The 16,697-nt window shown below is 64.4% G+C and overlaps 2 protein-coding genes across 4 annotated transcripts; one reads left to right on the top strand and one right to left on the bottom strand.

Moving 5' to 3' along the window:
• Positions 1-356: 356 nt before the first annotated feature.
• On the bottom strand, positions 357-5,499 carry LOC131591692 (interferon regulatory factor 5-like). Of its 3 annotated transcripts, none has more exons than XM_058862638.1 (9): positions 5,341-5,499; positions 4,045-4,218; positions 3,257-3,443; positions 2,933-2,985; positions 2,815-2,842; positions 2,465-2,737; positions 1,672-2,061; positions 1,244-1,362; positions 357-1,176 (listed from the first exon to the last, which is right to left on the bottom strand). In XM_058862638.1, the coding sequence occupies exons 2-9, from the start codon at positions 4,213-4,215 to the stop codon at positions 943-945; spliced, it is 1,455 nt and encodes a 484-aa protein (XP_058718621.1). In that variant the 5' UTR covers positions 4,216-4,218; positions 5,341-5,499; the 3' UTR covers positions 357-942. The 3 variants fall into 3 exon arrangements, with proteins under 3 accessions (XP_058718621.1, XP_058718622.1, XP_058718620.1); XM_058862639.1 differs by having other exon boundaries at positions 5,298-5,496; XM_058862637.1 differs by lacking the exon at positions 5,341-5,499 and adding an exon at positions 4,903-5,173 and having other exon boundaries at positions 4,045-4,849.
• Positions 5,500-6,488: 989 nt separating this feature from the next.
• On the top strand, positions 6,489-8,835 carry LOC131591545 (formin-like protein 1). The gene is made up of 3 exons (XM_058862357.1): positions 6,489-6,586; positions 8,041-8,161; positions 8,343-8,835. Exons 1-3 carry the CDS (start codon positions 6,489-6,491, stop codon positions 8,784-8,786), a joined length of 663 nt encoding a protein of 220 aa, XP_058718340.1. The 3' UTR covers positions 8,787-8,835.
• Positions 8,836-16,697: the final 7,862 nt, after the last annotated feature.

The raw sequence follows: 16,697 nt of genomic DNA, 5'->3' as shown, positions 1-16,697 counted from the left end.
GGGCTGAGGCTGCTTTGTGCCCCCCATCCCTGGGGGCTCCAGCTCCCGTTTTCCTGCTGAATGCAGGGAGGGGGCTCCGGCTCCGGCTTCTCCACTGCCCCCGCTCGAGGGCACATCCCCGTCCCCTGCAGAGCCCCCCTGGGGACACGGGGCTGGGGACAGGGATGGGGACAGGGCCACGGAGTGACTCACCCCGGCTGGCAGTGCCATGGGTGTCACCGTGTCCCCTCAGTGGGGCAGTGCCACAGGTGTCCCCATGTCCCCTCAGTGGGGCAGTGCCACAGGTGTCCCCATGTCCCCTCAGTGGGGCAGTGCCACAGGTGTCACTGTGTCCCCTCAGTGGGGCAGGGCCCCGGTGGCAGTGCCATGGGTGTCCCCGTGTCCCCTCAGTGGGGCAGGGGCCCGGCTGGCAGTGTCCCCGTGTCCCCTCAGTGGGGCAGGGGCACAGGTGTCACGGTGTCCCCTCAGTGGGGCAGGGGCCCTGGTGGCAGTGCCACGGTTGTCACGGTGTCCCCTCAGTGGGGCAGGGGCCCTGGTGGCAGTGCCACTGGTGTCACGGTGTCCCCTCAGTGGGGCAGGGGCCCTGGTGGCAGTGCCACGGGTGTCACGGTGTCCCCTCAGTGGGGCAGTGCCACGGGTGTCACGGTGTCCCCTCAGTGGGGCAGGGGCCCTGGTGGCAGTGCCACGAGTGTCACCATGTCCCCTCAGTGGGGCAGGGGCCCTGGTGGCAGTGCCACAGGTGTCACCGTGTCCCCTCAGTGGGGCAGTGCCACTGGTGTCACCATGTCCCCTCAGTGGGGCAGGGCCCTGGTGGCAGTGCCATGGGTGTCCCCGTGTCCCCTCAGTGGGGCAGGGGCTCAGGTGGCAGTGCCATGGGTGTCCCCGTGTCCCCTCAGTGGGGCAGGGCCCTGGTGGCAGTGCCATGGGTGTCCCCGTGTCCCCTCAGTGGGGCAGGGGCCCGGCTGGCAGCGCCCAGGGCCCCGTGGAGGGGCCGGGCAGGGGCTGCGCCGGCGGCAGCCTCTGGTGGCTCTGCCAGAGCTGGTGCAGCTCCTTGAACTGCTCCACCATCCTGTCCTTGAGGTCGGGGTGCGAGATGTGCAGCGGGATGCTGTCGGCCGACCAGGAGAGCTCCCCGGAGAACATCTCCAGCAGCAGCCGCGCCGCCACCGGCACCACCTGCGGGAGCCGCGGGCCGTCACCGCGGGCAGGGACCCCCGGGACCCCCGGGACCCCGGCCCCTCACCTGCACCGTGATCAGCTTCTTCTCCTTGGGCTTCTGGTCCGGCCACTCCTCGCCGAAGCAGAGGAAGATCTCAAAGGGGGGCGGGGTGGGGGTCTGCCCCTTCTGGAACTGGATGAGGCCTGCGGGGCCCACGGCCGAGGTGAGGGACAGGACGGGGCCACCACCAGCCCACCCAGCACAACTGAAGGCAGCCCCTGGTGACCCCCATCCCAGCTCTGGCCCCCCATCCCTGCAAGTTCCCATGTGCCACCTGCTGTCTCCCCCCACACCTGGTGTCCCCACTGTCCCCACTGATGTCTCCATCCTGCCTTCGTCCCCCTGGTGCCACCAAGTGCCCACGTGTCCGGTGTCCCCCCACCCCAGCTGACCTCTCCATCCCAACCCAGCGCCCTCAAGGGACACAGGGCCACTCCCCGTTCCCCTCTGACCGTTGAGGAAGCCCTCGAGGCTGAAGAGCTTGGTCCTCCTCTCCCTCTGGATGGGGTTGGGGCCGGGCCGGGGAGCGGCACAGGGCCCCGTCCAGAAGACCTTGCACTGGCAGAGCCGGAGGGCGAAGAGATCCTGGCCCTGGAGCTCCAGGATGAGCCCTCGGTCCAGCACGTCCAGCAGCTGGTGGGTGTAGAAGCGCTGCTTCTCGTTGGGAATGGCGTCGGGAGCAGGGAAGGGCACCTGCTCCAGCGTCAGGGGCCCGAAGAGCTCCTCCTGCTCCCGCGTGGGCTCCAGGCTGCTGTGGAACAGCCGGCAGCCGTGGGGGTTGCTGACGGTCAGGGCACAGACCTGGCGGCCCCGGTACTGGAACTTCAGCTCCAGGTCAGTCACTGCCGGAGGGCCGCAGGGTCAGCGGGGCCAGGGAGCACCCCAGGGCCGCTCCAGGGCAGCTGGCCAAGCCCCCCCAGCCCCTGGCCACCCTCATCCATCCCACAGCCACTCTGTGTCCACGGTCACCCCAATCCAGCCACCCCACGGTCACCCCGTGGCCACCCCATCCGTCCCATGGCTACCCCACATCCATGGCCACCTCTGTCCCAGCACCCCATGGCCACCCCATGGCCACCCCATCTGTCCCATGGCCACCCCACATCCATGGCCACCTCTGTCCCAGCACCCCACAGTCACCCCACAGTCACCCCACGGTCACCCCACGGTCACCCCAATTCCTCCAGCTGCACCCGTGACGGCCCCACCCAGCACCCCACGGCCCCCCGGCCCCCCACTCCTCACGTGGCAGCATGTGGGGGCTGACGAGCAGGTCCGGGATCAGCTGCTCCGTCGGTGCCACCGGGCAGGTGGACGGGGGCCCCGGGGGGCCCAGGGGGGTCTCAGCGAGGGGGCCCGGGAGCAGCTCAGGGACCCCGTGGGTGCCCCCCGCCTCCCCCTGGAGCAGCGCCGGGGGGGGAGGCCCGAAGGGGCCCCCCGGGGGGCAGCAGCTGGCAAAGGGGGGCTCCTCCTTGGCCCAGGAGTAGGGGGGCAGCAGGTCCCCCCCGTGCTGCGTGTCTGGAGCAGAGAGGGGGGGTCAGAGGGTGCAGCCCGACCCCCCCGGCACCCCCACCCACCCGGTGCCCCCCACTCACCATCGATGCTCAGGGATGTCATGTTGAGCTGCAGGGCAGAGTGGGCGTCACAGGGGCCCCCCGGACCCCCGAGGTGTCCCCGGTTTGGGGATCCCCCACCCCGAGCCCCCCCAGATACCTGGCTGACATCTTCCTCCCCGCTGCAGCCATTGTCATCCTCGTCCCCCCCATCTGCAAGGGAGAGAGGGGCAGAGGGAACTGGGGGTGCTGGGGTGGATATTGAGGGGTACTGGGGACCCGAGGGCCATTGAGGCTTCCCATGGGGTGGCCCCTTGTGTGGGGCCAGGTCTCTGGGGCCACGGGGTCTTTGTGGGGTTCGGGGGGCTGCTGGGGGGCTCAGACCTCCAGGGCTGCCGGGGCTTTGTGGGAGTGGGGGACTCGTGGGACGTCAGGTCCCTGTGAGGTGCCGGGACTTGGGGCCCTCCCCAAAGCCCCCCCGTACCTGCGGCCCCGGGGGGCTCCTCGCAGAGCTCGTAGACGCGGAAGGGCCGGGCCGGGGACCCGCGGGGCCCGTCCAGCAGCAGCCGGAACTCGCGGCTCTTGTTGAGGGCGCAGCGCAGGGTGGCCTTCCAGCGGGGGGGGTCCGGGGGGTCCCCGGCCCGGAACCGGCCCGTCTCCTGCGCCCACGCCTGGGGAGGGGTCAGCGCCCGGCACCCCCGGCCTGCGCTGGGCTCCCTCCATCCACCATCCCCCCGGGCCAGCTCCGCCTCGCCACCGCCACCCGCCCCGTGTCCCCCCATCACCCTCCTCACCCCCACCCTGTGTCCCCCCATCACCCTCCTCACCCCCACCCTGTGTCCCCCCATCATCCTCCTCACCCCCACCCTGTGTCCCCCCATCACCCTCCTCACCCCCACCCTGTGTCCCCCCATCATCCTCCTCACCCCCACCCTGTGTCCCTCCATCATCCTCCTCACCCCCACCCTGTGTCCCTCCATCACCCTCCTCACCCCCACCCTGTGTCCCCCCATCACCCTCCTCACCCCCACCCTGTGTCCCCCCATCATCCTCCTCACCCCCACCCTGTGTCCCCCCATCATCCTCCTCACCCCCACCCTGTGTCCCTCGTCACCATCACCCCGTCACTCCTGTCCCTTGTCCCCCATATCCCCACTGTCCCCACGCCGTGTCCCTCTCTCACACATCACCCCCATCCCGTGTCCCCCGTGTCCGCAGTGTCCCCACGCCACGTCCCCTCCGTCACTCGCACCCCGTGTCCCCCGGTGTCACCTTGAAGATGGTGTCGTGGTCCTGGGGTCCCGGGGGGTTCCTGGTGGCGTGTCCCCAGGGGATGACGAAGCGGCGGCGCTCGGGGTCGAGCCAGTGGAGCCCCGGGAAGCGGCGGCTGCTGACCTGGGCCACCAGCCAGGGCTTGAGGCGCACCCGCCGGGGGGGGTCCATGGCCTGGGGACACCAGCGGGCACCCGGTGACCCCGCGGGCCGCCCTCGGCCCGGAAAGAGGAACCGGGACCCCCCAGAGGGGCCGTGCGGGGCCCCGGTTCCGCTTTCAGGGCCGGGAGGGTGGGGGAGGCCCCCCCGAGCTCCGTCTCCCCCGTGGGTGTTGGGGGGCGTCACCCGCACCCCGAAAGCAGAAGCTGCGGTGGCTTCAGGGAAAGGAAAGGGGAGGGGACACGGGGGACACGAGGGACAGGGGCGAGAGTGGGACACGGGGAATGAGGGATGTGGGGAGGACGGGGGGGACAGGGAACAGGGGACCTGAGCGACACAGGACGGGGGACACGGACTGGACAAGGACAGGGGACACACGGGGGATGGGGACACATGTAGCGACATGGGGGGACACGGTGAGGACACGAGGACGTGGAAGGACAGGGTACATGGAGAAGAGAGGAGGAACACGGGGGTGACGTGAAGAGACGGGACAGGGGATGGGGAGGACACGGCCACAGCATGAGGGGGACGGGGGACACAGAGACAGGGCAAACACGGGGATGGGGGACACCACGGAGGGCACACGGGGGACACGGAGGGCACATGGGGGACACGGAGGGCACACGGGGGACACGGAGGGCAACTGGGGGACACAGAGACAGGGCAGAACACGGGGATGGGGGACACGGAGGGCACACGGGGGACACGGGGACACGGGAAGTCCCGGCCGTGGTCCCTGTGCAGTCACAGAGGTCGGGCGAGGGGAGCCACCCCCGCTCCCCTCGAGTGTGTCCCCGCCTGTCCCCCCATGGAGGGGCAGCGCCCACGAGTGTCGCAGGGACGGGCCGGTCCTCGGCCCACGAGTGTCGCACGGACGGGCCGGTCCTCGGCCCACGGCGTGTCCGGGGCAGCCGCGGGTGGCCCGGGCTGCCGTCCCCACTCACGGACCGGGCACTGTCCCCGCGTGTCCCCGAGGCTCTTCTCGGTCATCTCAGCATCGCCCCGCCACAGCGCCCACTCCCGCGGCCCCTCCCCACGGGCACCCACCCCGCGGGACCCTCCCCACGGGGTCCCATCCCACGGGGTCCCACCCGCGGACTCCCCGCGCCCACCGGGAGCGGCCCCGGCTCCCACCTGCGCTCGGGGCCGGTCCCGGAGCCGCCGCGTCTGGCCCGGAGCTTCCGCACGCGGGGCCGGGCGTGGGCGTGGGGCGAGACCGGCCGGGACCGCCCCGGGACCGCCACGCCTCGGCCGTGGGCCGGGCCCCCGTGTCCCCACGGGACCCCCTCCCTTCGTGTCACCCCTCTCGTGTCCCCACGGGACCCCCTCCCCTCGTGTCACCCCTCCCGTGTCCCCACGGGACCCCCTCCCCTCGTGTCACCCCTCCCGTGTCCCCACGGGACCCCCTCCCCTCGTGTCACCCCTCTCGTGTCCCCACGGGACCCCCTCCCCTCGTGTCACCCCTCTCGTGTCCCCACGGGACCCCCTCCACTCGTGTCACCCCTCCCGTGCCCCTCCGTGCCCATCCTCCCCCTGTGGCCCCCCCGGCTCCCCCTCCTTGTCCCCCAGTGTCCTGCCCGTGTCGCCACCCTCGTGTCCCCTCCCGGACCCCGCCCCATGTCCCTGGCTGTCACCCCGCGCTGCCGGCGGCCCCTCATTAGCATACGATTTGGATATATTTGCATACACGCTGCCCATTTCCCGCTCCACGTGACGCGCGGGGATCTCCGCGGTGGGCGGGAACACCGGAGGGCGATCGCGGGCTTTGATTGGCTGCACTCGATGTCACTCATCTGCGAGCGCGCCCGCTGCCCCGCCCCCAGGGCCGCTGTCTGTCAATCAACGGGCGCGGCCGTGGGGGGCGTGGCCAGGGGCGGGGTCGAGGGGGATGGGGCGGGGCTATCGCGGGGGGCGGGGCTGCTCCCTTTGCTCTGGGGCGGGGCTATTGCGGGGGCGGGGCTATCGCGGGGGGCGGGGCTGCTCCCTTTGCTCTGGGGGCGGGGCTATTGCGGGGGCGGGGCTATTGCGGGGGCGGAGCCTGTCGCGGGGCGGGGCTGTCGCGGGGCCGGGCTGCTCCCATGGCTCTGGGGCGGGGCCTGTCGCGGGGCGGGGCTGTAACGGGGCGGGACTTATCGCGGGGCGGGGCCTATCGCGGGGGCGGGACCTGTCGCGGGGGGCTGGGCCTGTCGCAGGGGGCGGGACCTGTCGCGGGGGGCGGGGCCTGTCGCGGGGGGCGGGGCTGTCGCGGGGGGCGGGGCCTGTCGCGGGGCGGGGCTGCTCCCATGGCGCCGGGCGCGCCCCGCCGCACGCCGGGACCCCCCGGTCCCCCCCGCGCCCCCCCGGTGCCCCCGCCCCGCCCCGGGAGGAAGAACCGAAGGAGGTACCGGGACTCCCTGCAGTGCTGCCACGTGGGGCGGGGGTGCGGATGTGTCCCCGGCCTTGCCGGGCTCGGGATGTCCCCGGGGGGACGGAGGGGACTCGGGGATCCCGGAGGGTTTGGGCCGGTCTCGCCCCCGTTATCCTTCACATTTCAGGGGTTTAATGTTATTGTTCGCTCCGATCCCGGTGCGAGCGCTGGGAACGGGAGCGGGGCTTTCTCAAGGGGAGCGCAGATGGCGGGGATCGTTCGGGAGAGGAGCGGATCCCGCTGGATTCAGGGTGGAGCGGGGGCAGTCGAGCCCAGGGGATTCCCGGGAGGAGAACCCGCGGTGGAGTCCCGGGGAAAGAGGCTCCGGTCCCTGTGAAGGGCGGGGGGTTCGAGCAGAGGCCGGGGGATCCCCGAGGGAAGGAGCGGGTGGATTCCCAGCTGGATCACTGAGTGCTCTGCAGCTTATCCCGCCGCTCTGCCTGCTCTTGCCCCGTCCATGCTTTTCCCGGGATCCCAGCTGATCCCAAGGAACAGCTGCAGCCTGTGTGAGTCTGGCCACAGGCCAGGGCCTGGTCCCAGGCGGGGAAAGCCACCAGTTATCAGATGCTGAAGGGATATTTCCCCCAGGATCCCACCCTGGAGTCTTCTCAGGCCTCGCTGGGGATTTCTCCAGTGGGATCCTGGGTGGGTGAGTGCCAACATTGAGCTTTTCTCGGCTGGGACTCTGGGAAATGGGAGATTTCGTCACAGTGACAAAATGGGTGAAAACCTCAGGGTTTGGGTTGTCCTGCTGTCGCTCCTTCCTCCCCGAACCGGCGCTGCCGCCGCTGCATTCCTGGGCACGCTGGTGCTCCAGTGGCTTGGGGTTTCCTCCCAGGCTGGCACAGTTCACTCTCTTCACTTTGTATTTTTCTGGAAAGAGAAACCGGAGTGAATCTCCCGGATCACCTCGTGGCGGTGGCCATGAGAGGGAGCCTCAGTACTGCCCACACTGGAGCTGCTCCTTCCCGGCCTGCTGTTGGATGGGATTCCCTGGAGCTGGGCTGGTGCTTCCCGGGCTCTCAGCCAGGCACTGCTCTGGGTGCCTCCTGATGGACCCTTGGGTTACTCTGGGTTCCTCCTGATGGACCCTTGGGTTACTCTGGGTACCTCCCCATGGACCCTTGGGGTTACTCTGGGTACCTCCCCATGGACCCTTGGGGTTACTCTGGGTACCTCCCCATGGACCCTTGGGTTACTCTGGGTACCTCCTGATGGACCCATGGGTTATTTCAGGCAGGTTTGGGCTGTATGAGAAGACCTGTGGAAATGCAGCTCCAGCGCTTTCTCATCCTTCATTGAACGGCTGTGGAGCTGGGGTTTGCTGCCAGGGAGCAGCCTGGGATGCCGGATCTGCTCCACGATGGAGATCCATCCCCTCAGCAGCTCGGCTCTCTGGCTCTGAGGTTCCTTTTTCTCCATGGCAGCTCCGAGTGGACGATCCAGCGGAGGCTGCGGGAATTCTTTGCCATCCCGCGGTGCCTGGTCAGCGTGTTCAGCCTCTTCCTGGTGGAGCTGATCCGCTTCCTCGGCGAGGCCGTGGTCCAGGTGAGCCGCCCCGTTCCCGCAGAGCCACGGCCAGAGCAGCTGCTGAGGATGTGTCAAAGTCCTTCAGTATCGGGAGAAGGAACTTCCATTTCCCACTGTCGCACAATTCCTCTCCCACAGTAGAATTTTTGTGTCCCAGCCCATTTTTGGTGACTCCTGCTGGCAAATCCCTCAAACACAGGATTTCATCCCAAATCCAGGCGTTGGTGGTCGGTGTCCTGACAGCCATCGGCGACCATGTCCTGAAGCCCTTCCTGGCAGCAGCGTTTCACAGCCTCCTGCAGCCGCTGCTGCTCTTCCTGCTGAAGGTGCTGGGCGGCGTGCGGGACCTGACGGATCCTGTGCTGGACGTGGTGGCCCGGGTGTGCTCCCAGCTGGCCGTGCTGCTCCGCGCCGTCCGGCTGGTGGAGATCCGCCTGCGCCCCGACCTGCGGGCCGGCCCTGGCGACGGCGGCGGGTGAGGGCAGGCTGTGGGTGGCCAGATAAGATAAGGCAGAAGAATTGCTGGGAATTGTGGAAGAGTGGGGCTGGTTGTGGCCCAGGAGGCTCCGGAGGCACCGTTGTCTCCACGTGTGTCCGGGCAGGGGACAGCACACGGTGTGCTGGGGGGGTTTGGATGTTCTAGTTCGGCAAATATCTCCTTAACTTAATTAAACTCAATTTTATCCATTGGACCGTTGCTCCAGTGAGGTGTTTTTCCTCTTCCCACCTGGAAAACTGAGCTTCTCACAGAGAAGCACTTCCCTGTGCAGTCTCTTGCAGCCAGATGGGCTCCGCTGCTGGGGTGGTGGCTGGGGCCTGTGCCTCGAGCACTGCCGGGAGGGGAAGGCTTCTGCCAGCTCCCCAGCACTTTGGGATGGTCTCCAGAGCCAGCAGTATGGGAGAGACTGGGATTTGGGGATTTGAAAAATAGGGATCACAATATAACGGTATAACCACTTCTGGTGCATGATTTGGGTCACATATTCCCATCGGGATGAGGTGGCCAAGGAGCCAAACAGCGGCACCAAAGCTCTGGGTGTGTTTTACAAACCCTTGGAGGCATCAGGGCCAGGACTGAGCTGTGTTTTGGGGCTCCCCCTGTCCCCAGCCTCAGCTCCCTCTGCCCTTTCGCCTTTCCAACAATGCCGCCTCCCAGGAGCGTCTCTCCTGACTGGCGCAATCCCTGTGTTCCCGATGATTCCATGCCCAAAGCCCTTTGCTTTTTATGGGCAGGAGCAGCATGTTTGGAGCTTCCCGGGCTGTAAGATCATCCGCGGGCCGGGGCCGGAGCGCTCCTGCTGGGGGCCAGACTGGCCGGGCTATTTGGGGGGTGCTGAGTTCACGGAGCCGTGACGGGATGTTCCCTCGGGCGCTGCGAGGGGCCGGGAGCTGGGAGCCAGCACAGAGGAGTTCTCGGGGCTCAGGTGACTGAAGGGCAGTGCAGGAATGAGCACTGCAGGCTGCCGGGCAGAGGGAAGCAGCCTGGCTCTCTGGGACAGGGCTGCACACGGACACAGACAGGAGCCGGGCACTGGGATGGAATCCAGGACATCCTGCAGCAAAGGCACCGTGTCAGGACAGCCACACGTGGGACACTGGGGACACACAACTGTCCCTGGGTACCCGCACATGGGACACTGGGGACACACAATTGTCCCTGGGTACTTCCACCACCCCTGCTGGGGTGCGGGCCTGGCCTGACCAGTGTTCCCGTGTTCCCTGAGGAAGCAAACCCGGGGAGGGAGGGGCAGAACTGATGGGAGGTTTCTCATTCCTTTGATTTAACTGGTGAATCACTTTAATGACTGAAGTGGTTTAAATTAAATCCAGCTGCTCCGGAACCAGGAATTCCCCAGTACAATTTCTCCTTTTTGGCTCAAGCTCTCCTAATCACAGGCCCGGTAGATGGAGTGAGCTGGGAGAATTGCACGCCCGTGATGAGGAGAGGCTGATGGTGTCATCTTTGACCTCCATCCATCATCCTGCAGCGGGACAGGAGGGCGGGGAAGAGCCCGGAGCCCTCGCTGGGGGCAGCCGCATCCCACCGCGGTTCCAACCCGGCGGAACAGCCGCTCGGGGTTCGGCTTGTGGAGCCAGCGGTGTGCGGCTCAGAGAAACACAGGGGATCTGGGGTGCAAAACGGGGAGCGGGAGGGCAGGGCCGCCGCCTCACCAGGAACAAAACGCTCTTTTCTTCCTAAAAACACAGCCGAGCGTGCCCGGAGCCGCTCCGGCCGCGCCCAGGTACCGCTGCACCGGGCCCGGCGCTGTCCCGGGGGCGGCTGGCCCGAGCTCCGGCCAGGGGCAGCGCCGTGCCGGGACAAGGACATTTCTGGGCTGGCAGCGCTCCGCATTGCTGCTCCCTGAGATCACGGCTCCCATCCCGGCTCCCAGCCCGGCCCGAGCAGCCGCGATTCGCCTCTCCGGGCCCGGTGCCGCTCCAGCGGGGCCGGGAGCGCTGTGCCCGCGGTGCCCGCGGGGCCTGCGGTGCCTGCGGGACGGGCCCCCCGCCCGGGGCAGCGCAGCCGAGGCGGGCCCGCAGCAGCGGGAGGAGGGGGCACGGCCCGGGTTCAGCCAGCTGGACCGGGAGGGCAGCCAGGAGCCGAGCGCGGGCTCCTTGGTTCTTCCCTAAATAGCCGGCGGCGGGCAGGAGGATTAGCCGGGGCATTCCTCGGGCCGTCCATCCTCCCACAGCCGCCTCTCTCCTGAGCTCCCCCGGCCTCGGGATTCCTCCTCCTCCTCCCTCACGCCGCCCTTCAAACCACCACGGGGGCATCCACAGCCACCCGAGCCCGGCTGGGTTTGTTCCTCCTGTATTTGGCAGCGGCGTTTGGGCTTTTCCCGGTGACGCCCCGGCCCCGCTGGTGGAGCGGAGCGTGAGGCGGTTCAGAGCCACTGCCCGTCCCGAGGGGTCACGGCGGAGCCAGCCCGGGGACAGTGCCCGGGGAGCGCCGTGTGGGGCTCCGGGCCTGGCTCTGGGTTCTGTGGGCTCCAGACCTGGCTCTGGGTTCTGTGGGGTTGGTTCAGGTCTGGCTCTGGGTTCTGTGGGCTCCAGACCTGGCTCTGGGTTCTGTGGGCTCCAGACCTGGCTCTGGGTTCTGTGGGGTTCAGGTCTGGCTCTGGGTTCTGTGGGCTCCAGACCTGGCTCTGGGTTCTGTGGGGTTGGTTCCGGTCTGGCTCTGGGTTCTGTGGAGCTCCAGACCTGGCTCTGGGTTCTGTGGGGTTATTTCAGGTCTGGCTCTGGGTTCTGTAAGGTTGGTTCAGGTCTGGCTCTGGGTTCTGTGGGGTTGGTTCAGGTCTGGCTCTGGGTTCTGTGGGGTTCAGGTCTGGCTCTGGGTTCTGTGGGGTTATTTCAGGTCTGGCTCTGGGTTCTGTGGGGTTCAGGTCTGGCTCTGGGCTCTGTGGGGCTCCAGACCTGGCTCTGGGTTCTGTGGGGTTGGTTCCAGGCCTGGCTCTGGGTTCTGTGGGGTTGGTTCCAGACCTGGCTCTGGGTTCTGTGGGGTTATTTCAGGTCTGTCTCTGGGTTCTGTGGGGTTGTGCTGTTGTCAATGCTGTCTGTGCCCAGCTGTGCCCAGCCCCAGCCGTGGGGCTCTGCTCTGGAGTGTGGGACTGAGGCTGTGAAGGAATCCCCTGCCTTTCCCCCAGCAGATCCCACAGAGGGTCACACTGAGGTACAAGAGCATTGGGATTGACGGGGATTGTGCCACTGGAAGAAGCTGGGAATGGCTCAGTGGTTTGGTTTCCTGACACCAGCTTCCTTCCCATGGGCTGAGGTGAACTGAAACAGAGCATGAGCCAGCCTTTCCCATGGGGATACAGCTCCTGATGGAGGTTCTGCATCCTGGGTTCTCCATCCCTCATTCCCTTCCATCCAAATTCTCCTGCTGCAGGTCCATGTGCTGGACCTGGACCATCCACACCCTCATCCTCCACACAGACATGCCCAGAGGGCTCTGCCTGGCTCCCAGATTGCTGAAACATTTCCATAGATCCTCTTTTCCCCACATTTCAAGAGCAGATTTCCCTTCCTCTCCTCACAGACAGTGCTCTGGGTCCTCTGGGGGCTGTTCTCATATCCCTTGTGTTCTGTCTCAGACCATTCCGGCTTTTCCTCCTGGGGTTTCTCAGGGAATTCAGAGGTAAAGCCAGCATGGAATCTGTGTCCAGGGCCCTGTGGTGGCTGGGAGGGATCGATAATGCCCACAGACCAATAAAATTCCCTCTCCTTTGCCCAAATCCCAAGGCCATCCTCCCTGGAGCTTTGCTGGCCAGGGTGCGTGACAATGAGGCAAACATGGATGTAGCCAAAAAGCGGGTTAATAAATAACATGCTTTCCTAAATTCTGGGATTTGGAAGTGTCTGAAGGTTCCATTAATAAATATCCAGCTGAGAAGTGTGTGAAAATGAGAATTTTTACCCAGTTTGGGATTGCTCTCACTGACAATTGGGAGGGGGAGAAGACCCCTGGGGAAGGGAAGTGTTGTCTGTCAATGCTGTCTGAGCAGAGAAACCCCTAAATGTCCACACTTTGGGCAAAGCCAGTGGGATTGAGGGATTGGGGAGGTCAAAACAGGAAAACAGGGATCAGGAGTGGGTTTTGCCTTATGCTAAACACCTGAGAGAGAAAACCCAGCTGCAATGTCAATGGCTTTAAAGAACTGAGAAACTGGAAGAACTGAAAAAAGAAACAATAGGAATGGTCTGAGGTGTGGGAAAAAGAGGGATTGTGAAGGATTTGGCACTTGGAGATCTTCAGCTCCTCCAAAAGGAGAGGAAAAGGGATTTCCATGTGCACTTCCGTAAGGAAATGCAATAAATCACTCCCAGAGCCGGGGAGAGCGTCCGGGCTCAGCTGACATGAGCAAAGGCAGCTGTGGGGTAAAAAGGTGATGGATCAAATGGGATTGGCCTGGGAATGGTCAGAGCAGGCTGTGGGGGAAGAGATGAATCATCCCCTGCCACGGGGAAAGCACAGAAAGACAAATTCCCCTCAGTCCTGCTGGTTTTGGTGGGCATTGTTGGACCATGGCCAGGACTGGGCCAGGAGCTGCTTCGTGTCCCTGGGATTGGGCACCAGTGTCCACCCCCAGAGCCTCCTGGTGCTCAACTCCAAACTGGGTTTTATGCAAAAAAACCCCCTCCCATTTCATCCTCCTGAGGATTTTTTATTTAAAAAAAAAAAACAACAAACCCTCACATTTCATCCTCCTGAGGATTTTTTATTTAGAAAAACCCCTCACCTTTCAGACTCCTAAGGATTTTTTATTTAAAAAAAACCCTCACATTTCATCCTCCTGAGGATTTTTTATTTAGAAAAACCCCTCACCTTTCAGCCTCCTAAGGATTTTTTATTTAAAAAAACCCTCACATTTCATCCTCCTGAGGATTTTTTATTTTAAAAAACCCCAAATGACCCTCAAACCATTTTTTAACTTTAAAAACCCATCTGAGCTCCCTTAACTTACATTTCAATAAAAAATTAAACATTTCAATCTTCCTGAGCCACCTTTTGTCCAAGAAACTATCTCAAGCCCCGAGACATACTTTATTAATAAGATTTTAAAAAAAACTCGTGCTTTCAGTGCCTGTTCCCCATATCTGGGCTCATTCTTTCCTCAAGACTGTGCGATTCCAGCACCAAGGGAGATTTAACGAGGGGAAAAACACGGTGGGAGGTTTTCCAAGGAATTCTGGGCTGAGCTTTTTCAGCCTGTGACTTCACCGTGGGGCCGTGTCCGAGTGTCGGTGCTGGCACAGCTCCCAGCGAGGCCGAGGCTGGGAATTATCTCACTGACTGGAAATATCTGCAGGAGCCTCTGCCCCGGCTCAGCTCCCTCACACTGAGAGCTGCAGCCCCGGGATGCTCCTGCTGCCCTAATTTAGGCATTTCTGCGGGATGGGATGAATCACGGCCCTGGAGGCCCCGGTTCCTCCGCGGTGACTCCGTGGGATGATGTGGCTCCACAGGGATCATCCAGGGGATGGGCGCTGAGCTCAGCCCGTGGCGCTGGAGGATGAGCCACAGCGCAGAGGTTAAATAGAACCTGACGCTGCCAGGAGCCCGTAAAGCGGGATTTGGGTCCTGGGAGACATTCCCTGCTGATGGGATCACACCTTGTGCCAGGGAGCCTTGGACAGCAGAGCGAGGAGTATTTATAGCCGGGCCGTCACTTCGGACGCGGAGCCCTGCGGCTATTTTGGGATTGATGTGGTCACGGCTTGGGGCACGTCTGGAGTGTGGCTGGGACCTGCATGGACAGGGGGATAGAGCTGGGAAGGGTCTGGAGGTGTCCAGGAACAGCTCTGGGAGCCCCAGGAAGAGCTCTGGGAGCTGGGAAGGGTCTGGAGCCCCAGGAAGAGCTCTGGGAGCTGGGAAGGTTCTGGAGCCCCAGGAAGAGCTCTGGGAGCTGGGAAGGTTCTGGAGCCCCAGGAAGAGCTCTGGGAGCTGGGAAGGTTCTGGAGCCCCAGGAAGAGCTCTGGGAGCTGGGAAGGGGCTCAGCCTGGAGCAAAGGGGGATCAGGGGGACCTTGTGGCTCTGCACAAGTCCCTGGCAGGAGGGGACAGCCGGGGGGTCGGGCTGTGCTGGCAGGAACAGGGACAGGAGGAGAGGGAACGGCCTCAGGATGGGCCAGGACAGGCTCAGGGTGGGCCAGGACAGGCTCAGGATGGGCCAGGACAGGCTCAGGATGGGCCAGGACAGGCTCAGGATGGGCCAGGACAGGCTCAGGGTGGCCAGGACAGGCTCAGGATGGGCCAGGACAGGCTCAGGATGGGCCAGGACAGGCTCAGGGTGGATCAGGACAGGCTCAGGATGGGCCAGGACAGGCTCAGGGTGGGCCAGGACAGGCTCAGATGGGCCAGGACAGGCTCAGGGTGGATTTTTGGGAGTTCTCTCCTGGAAAGGGCTGTGCAGCCCTGGCACTGCTGCCCAGGGCAGGGGTGGGGTCCCCATCCCTGCAGGGATTTCAGAGGCGTGTGGAAGTGGCACTTGGGGACAGGGCCAGTGGTGGCCTTGGCAGTGCTGGTGAAACTCAATGGTCATGGAGACTTTTCCAACCAAAATCAACTGGAAGCTGGCAAAAGTTATCCCAGTTTTCAAGATGGGCCAGAGGCACAACCTGCAAGCCCCAGGACTGTTGGTATCCCTCTGGGGCCCTGTCCCAGATTCCTCTGGCAGTTCTTGGGAAGGCTGAGGCCACAGAGTCACCAGAGAACGTCCTGGTTGCTAAACCTCTTTACCTTGAGCCACAAGGCTCTCCTGAGCTGATCCAGGGAAAGCCAGAAAAAAATAATTTTGGATCTCAGTAAAGTTTTTCCATAATCTCAGAATCATGGGCTTAGAAAAGCCCAAGACCACCAAGTCCAAACTGTGACTGATCCTGACATTGTCCCCAGCCCAGAGCCCCGTGTGCCACCTCCAGGAATTCCCTGGACACCTCCAGGGATGGGCACTGCAAACCTCCCTGGGCACTTCCAGGGCCTGACCCCCTTTCCATGGGGAAATTCCTGCTGCTGCCCACCCTGAGCCTGTCCTGTGCCACCCTGAGCCTGTCCTGGCCCATCCTGAGCCTGTCCTGGCCCATCTTAAGCCTGTCCTGGCCCATCCTGAGCCTGTCCTGGCCCATCCTGAGCCTGTCCTGGCCCACCCTGAGCCTGTCCTGATCCACCCTGAGCCTGTCCTGGCCCACCCTGAGCCTGTCCTGGCCCATCCTGAGCCTGTCCTGGCCCATCCTGAGCCTGTCCTGATCCACCCTGAGCCTGTCCTGGCCCATCCTGAGCCTGTCCTGGCCATCCTGAGCCTGTCCTGATCCACCCTGAGCCTGTCCTGGCCCATCCTGAGCCTGTCCTGGCCCACCCTGAGCCTGTCCTGGCCCACCCTGAGCCTGTCCTGGCCCACCCTGAGCCTGTCCTGGCCCACCCTGAGCCTGTCCTGGCCCATCCTGAGCCTGTCCTGGCCCATCCTGAGGCCGTTCCCTCTCCTCCTGTCCCTGTTCCTGCCAGCACAGCCCGACCCCCCGGCTGTCCCCTCCTGCCAGGGACTTGTGCAGAGCCACAAGGTCCCCCTGATCCCCCTTTGCTCCAGGCTGAGCCCCTTCCCAGCTCCCAGAGCTCTTCCTGGGGCTCCAGAACCTTCCCAGCTCCCAGAGCTCTTCCTGGGGCTCCAGAACCTTCCCAGCTCCCAGAGCTCTTCCTGGGCCTCCAGACCTTTAATGTCTTTCTTGAAGTTTGAGGTATTTCAGTTCTATCTGTCTCCAGATCTTTCTGGACAAAGTGCCCAGCCCACTCAGATAAACCCCTCGGGATGAAGGGAAGGACTGGAGCTGTGCCAGGGCAGGGTTGGGCTGGAGGTCAGGGCAGGGCTCTCCCCCAGAGGGTGCTGGGCACTGGGAATGGTCGCGGTCCCCAGGCTGTCGGAGCTCGGATCCCAGGGATGCCCAGGCTGGGATTGTTTGTGATATCAAAGGTGTGTGCTAATGTCTTTACAAAACATTCTATGGGTGAGGGCACGGCTGTTAACATCTTTGAAATGGCTCTTCATGTCTGTACCAGCTCT

Source organism: Poecile atricapillus, chromosome W (assembly GCF_030490865.1).
Source record: "Poecile atricapillus isolate bPoeAtr1 chromosome W, bPoeAtr1.hap1, whole genome shotgun sequence".
Taxonomy (NCBI): domain Eukaryota; kingdom Metazoa; phylum Chordata; class Aves; order Passeriformes; family Paridae; genus Poecile; species Poecile atricapillus.
The sequence above is the reverse complement of the archived record's forward strand: the minus strand, read 5'-3'. Positions and strand labels throughout refer to the sequence as shown.

Bases quoted from the DNA above. Each gene is read 5' to 3' on its own strand.
- LOC131591545 (XM_058862357.1), top strand. From the start codon at position 6,489: ATGGCGCCGGGCGCGCCCCGCCGCACGCCGGGACCCCCCGGTCCCCCC. The intron at 6,587-8,040 runs GTACCGGGACTC...TCTCCATGGCAG, and splicing joins GGGAGGAAGAACCGAAGGAG to CTCCGAGTGGACGATCCAGC. The intron at 8,162-8,342 runs GTGAGCCGCCCC...CCTCAAACACAG, and splicing joins TCGGCGAGGCCGTGGTCCAG to GATTTCATCCCAAATCCAGG.
- LOC131591692 (XM_058862637.1), bottom strand. From the start codon at position 4,608: ATGTCGCTACATGTGTCCCCATCCCCCGTGTGTCCCCTGTCCTTGTCC. The intron at 3,444-4,044 runs GTGACACCGGGG...ACCCCTCCCCAG, and splicing joins ACCACGACACCATCTTCAAG to GCGTGGGCGCAGGAGACGGG. The intron at 2,738-2,814 runs GTGAGTGGGGGG...TCTCTGCTCCAG, and splicing joins GACATCCCTGAGCATCGATG to ACACGCAGCACGGGGGGGAC.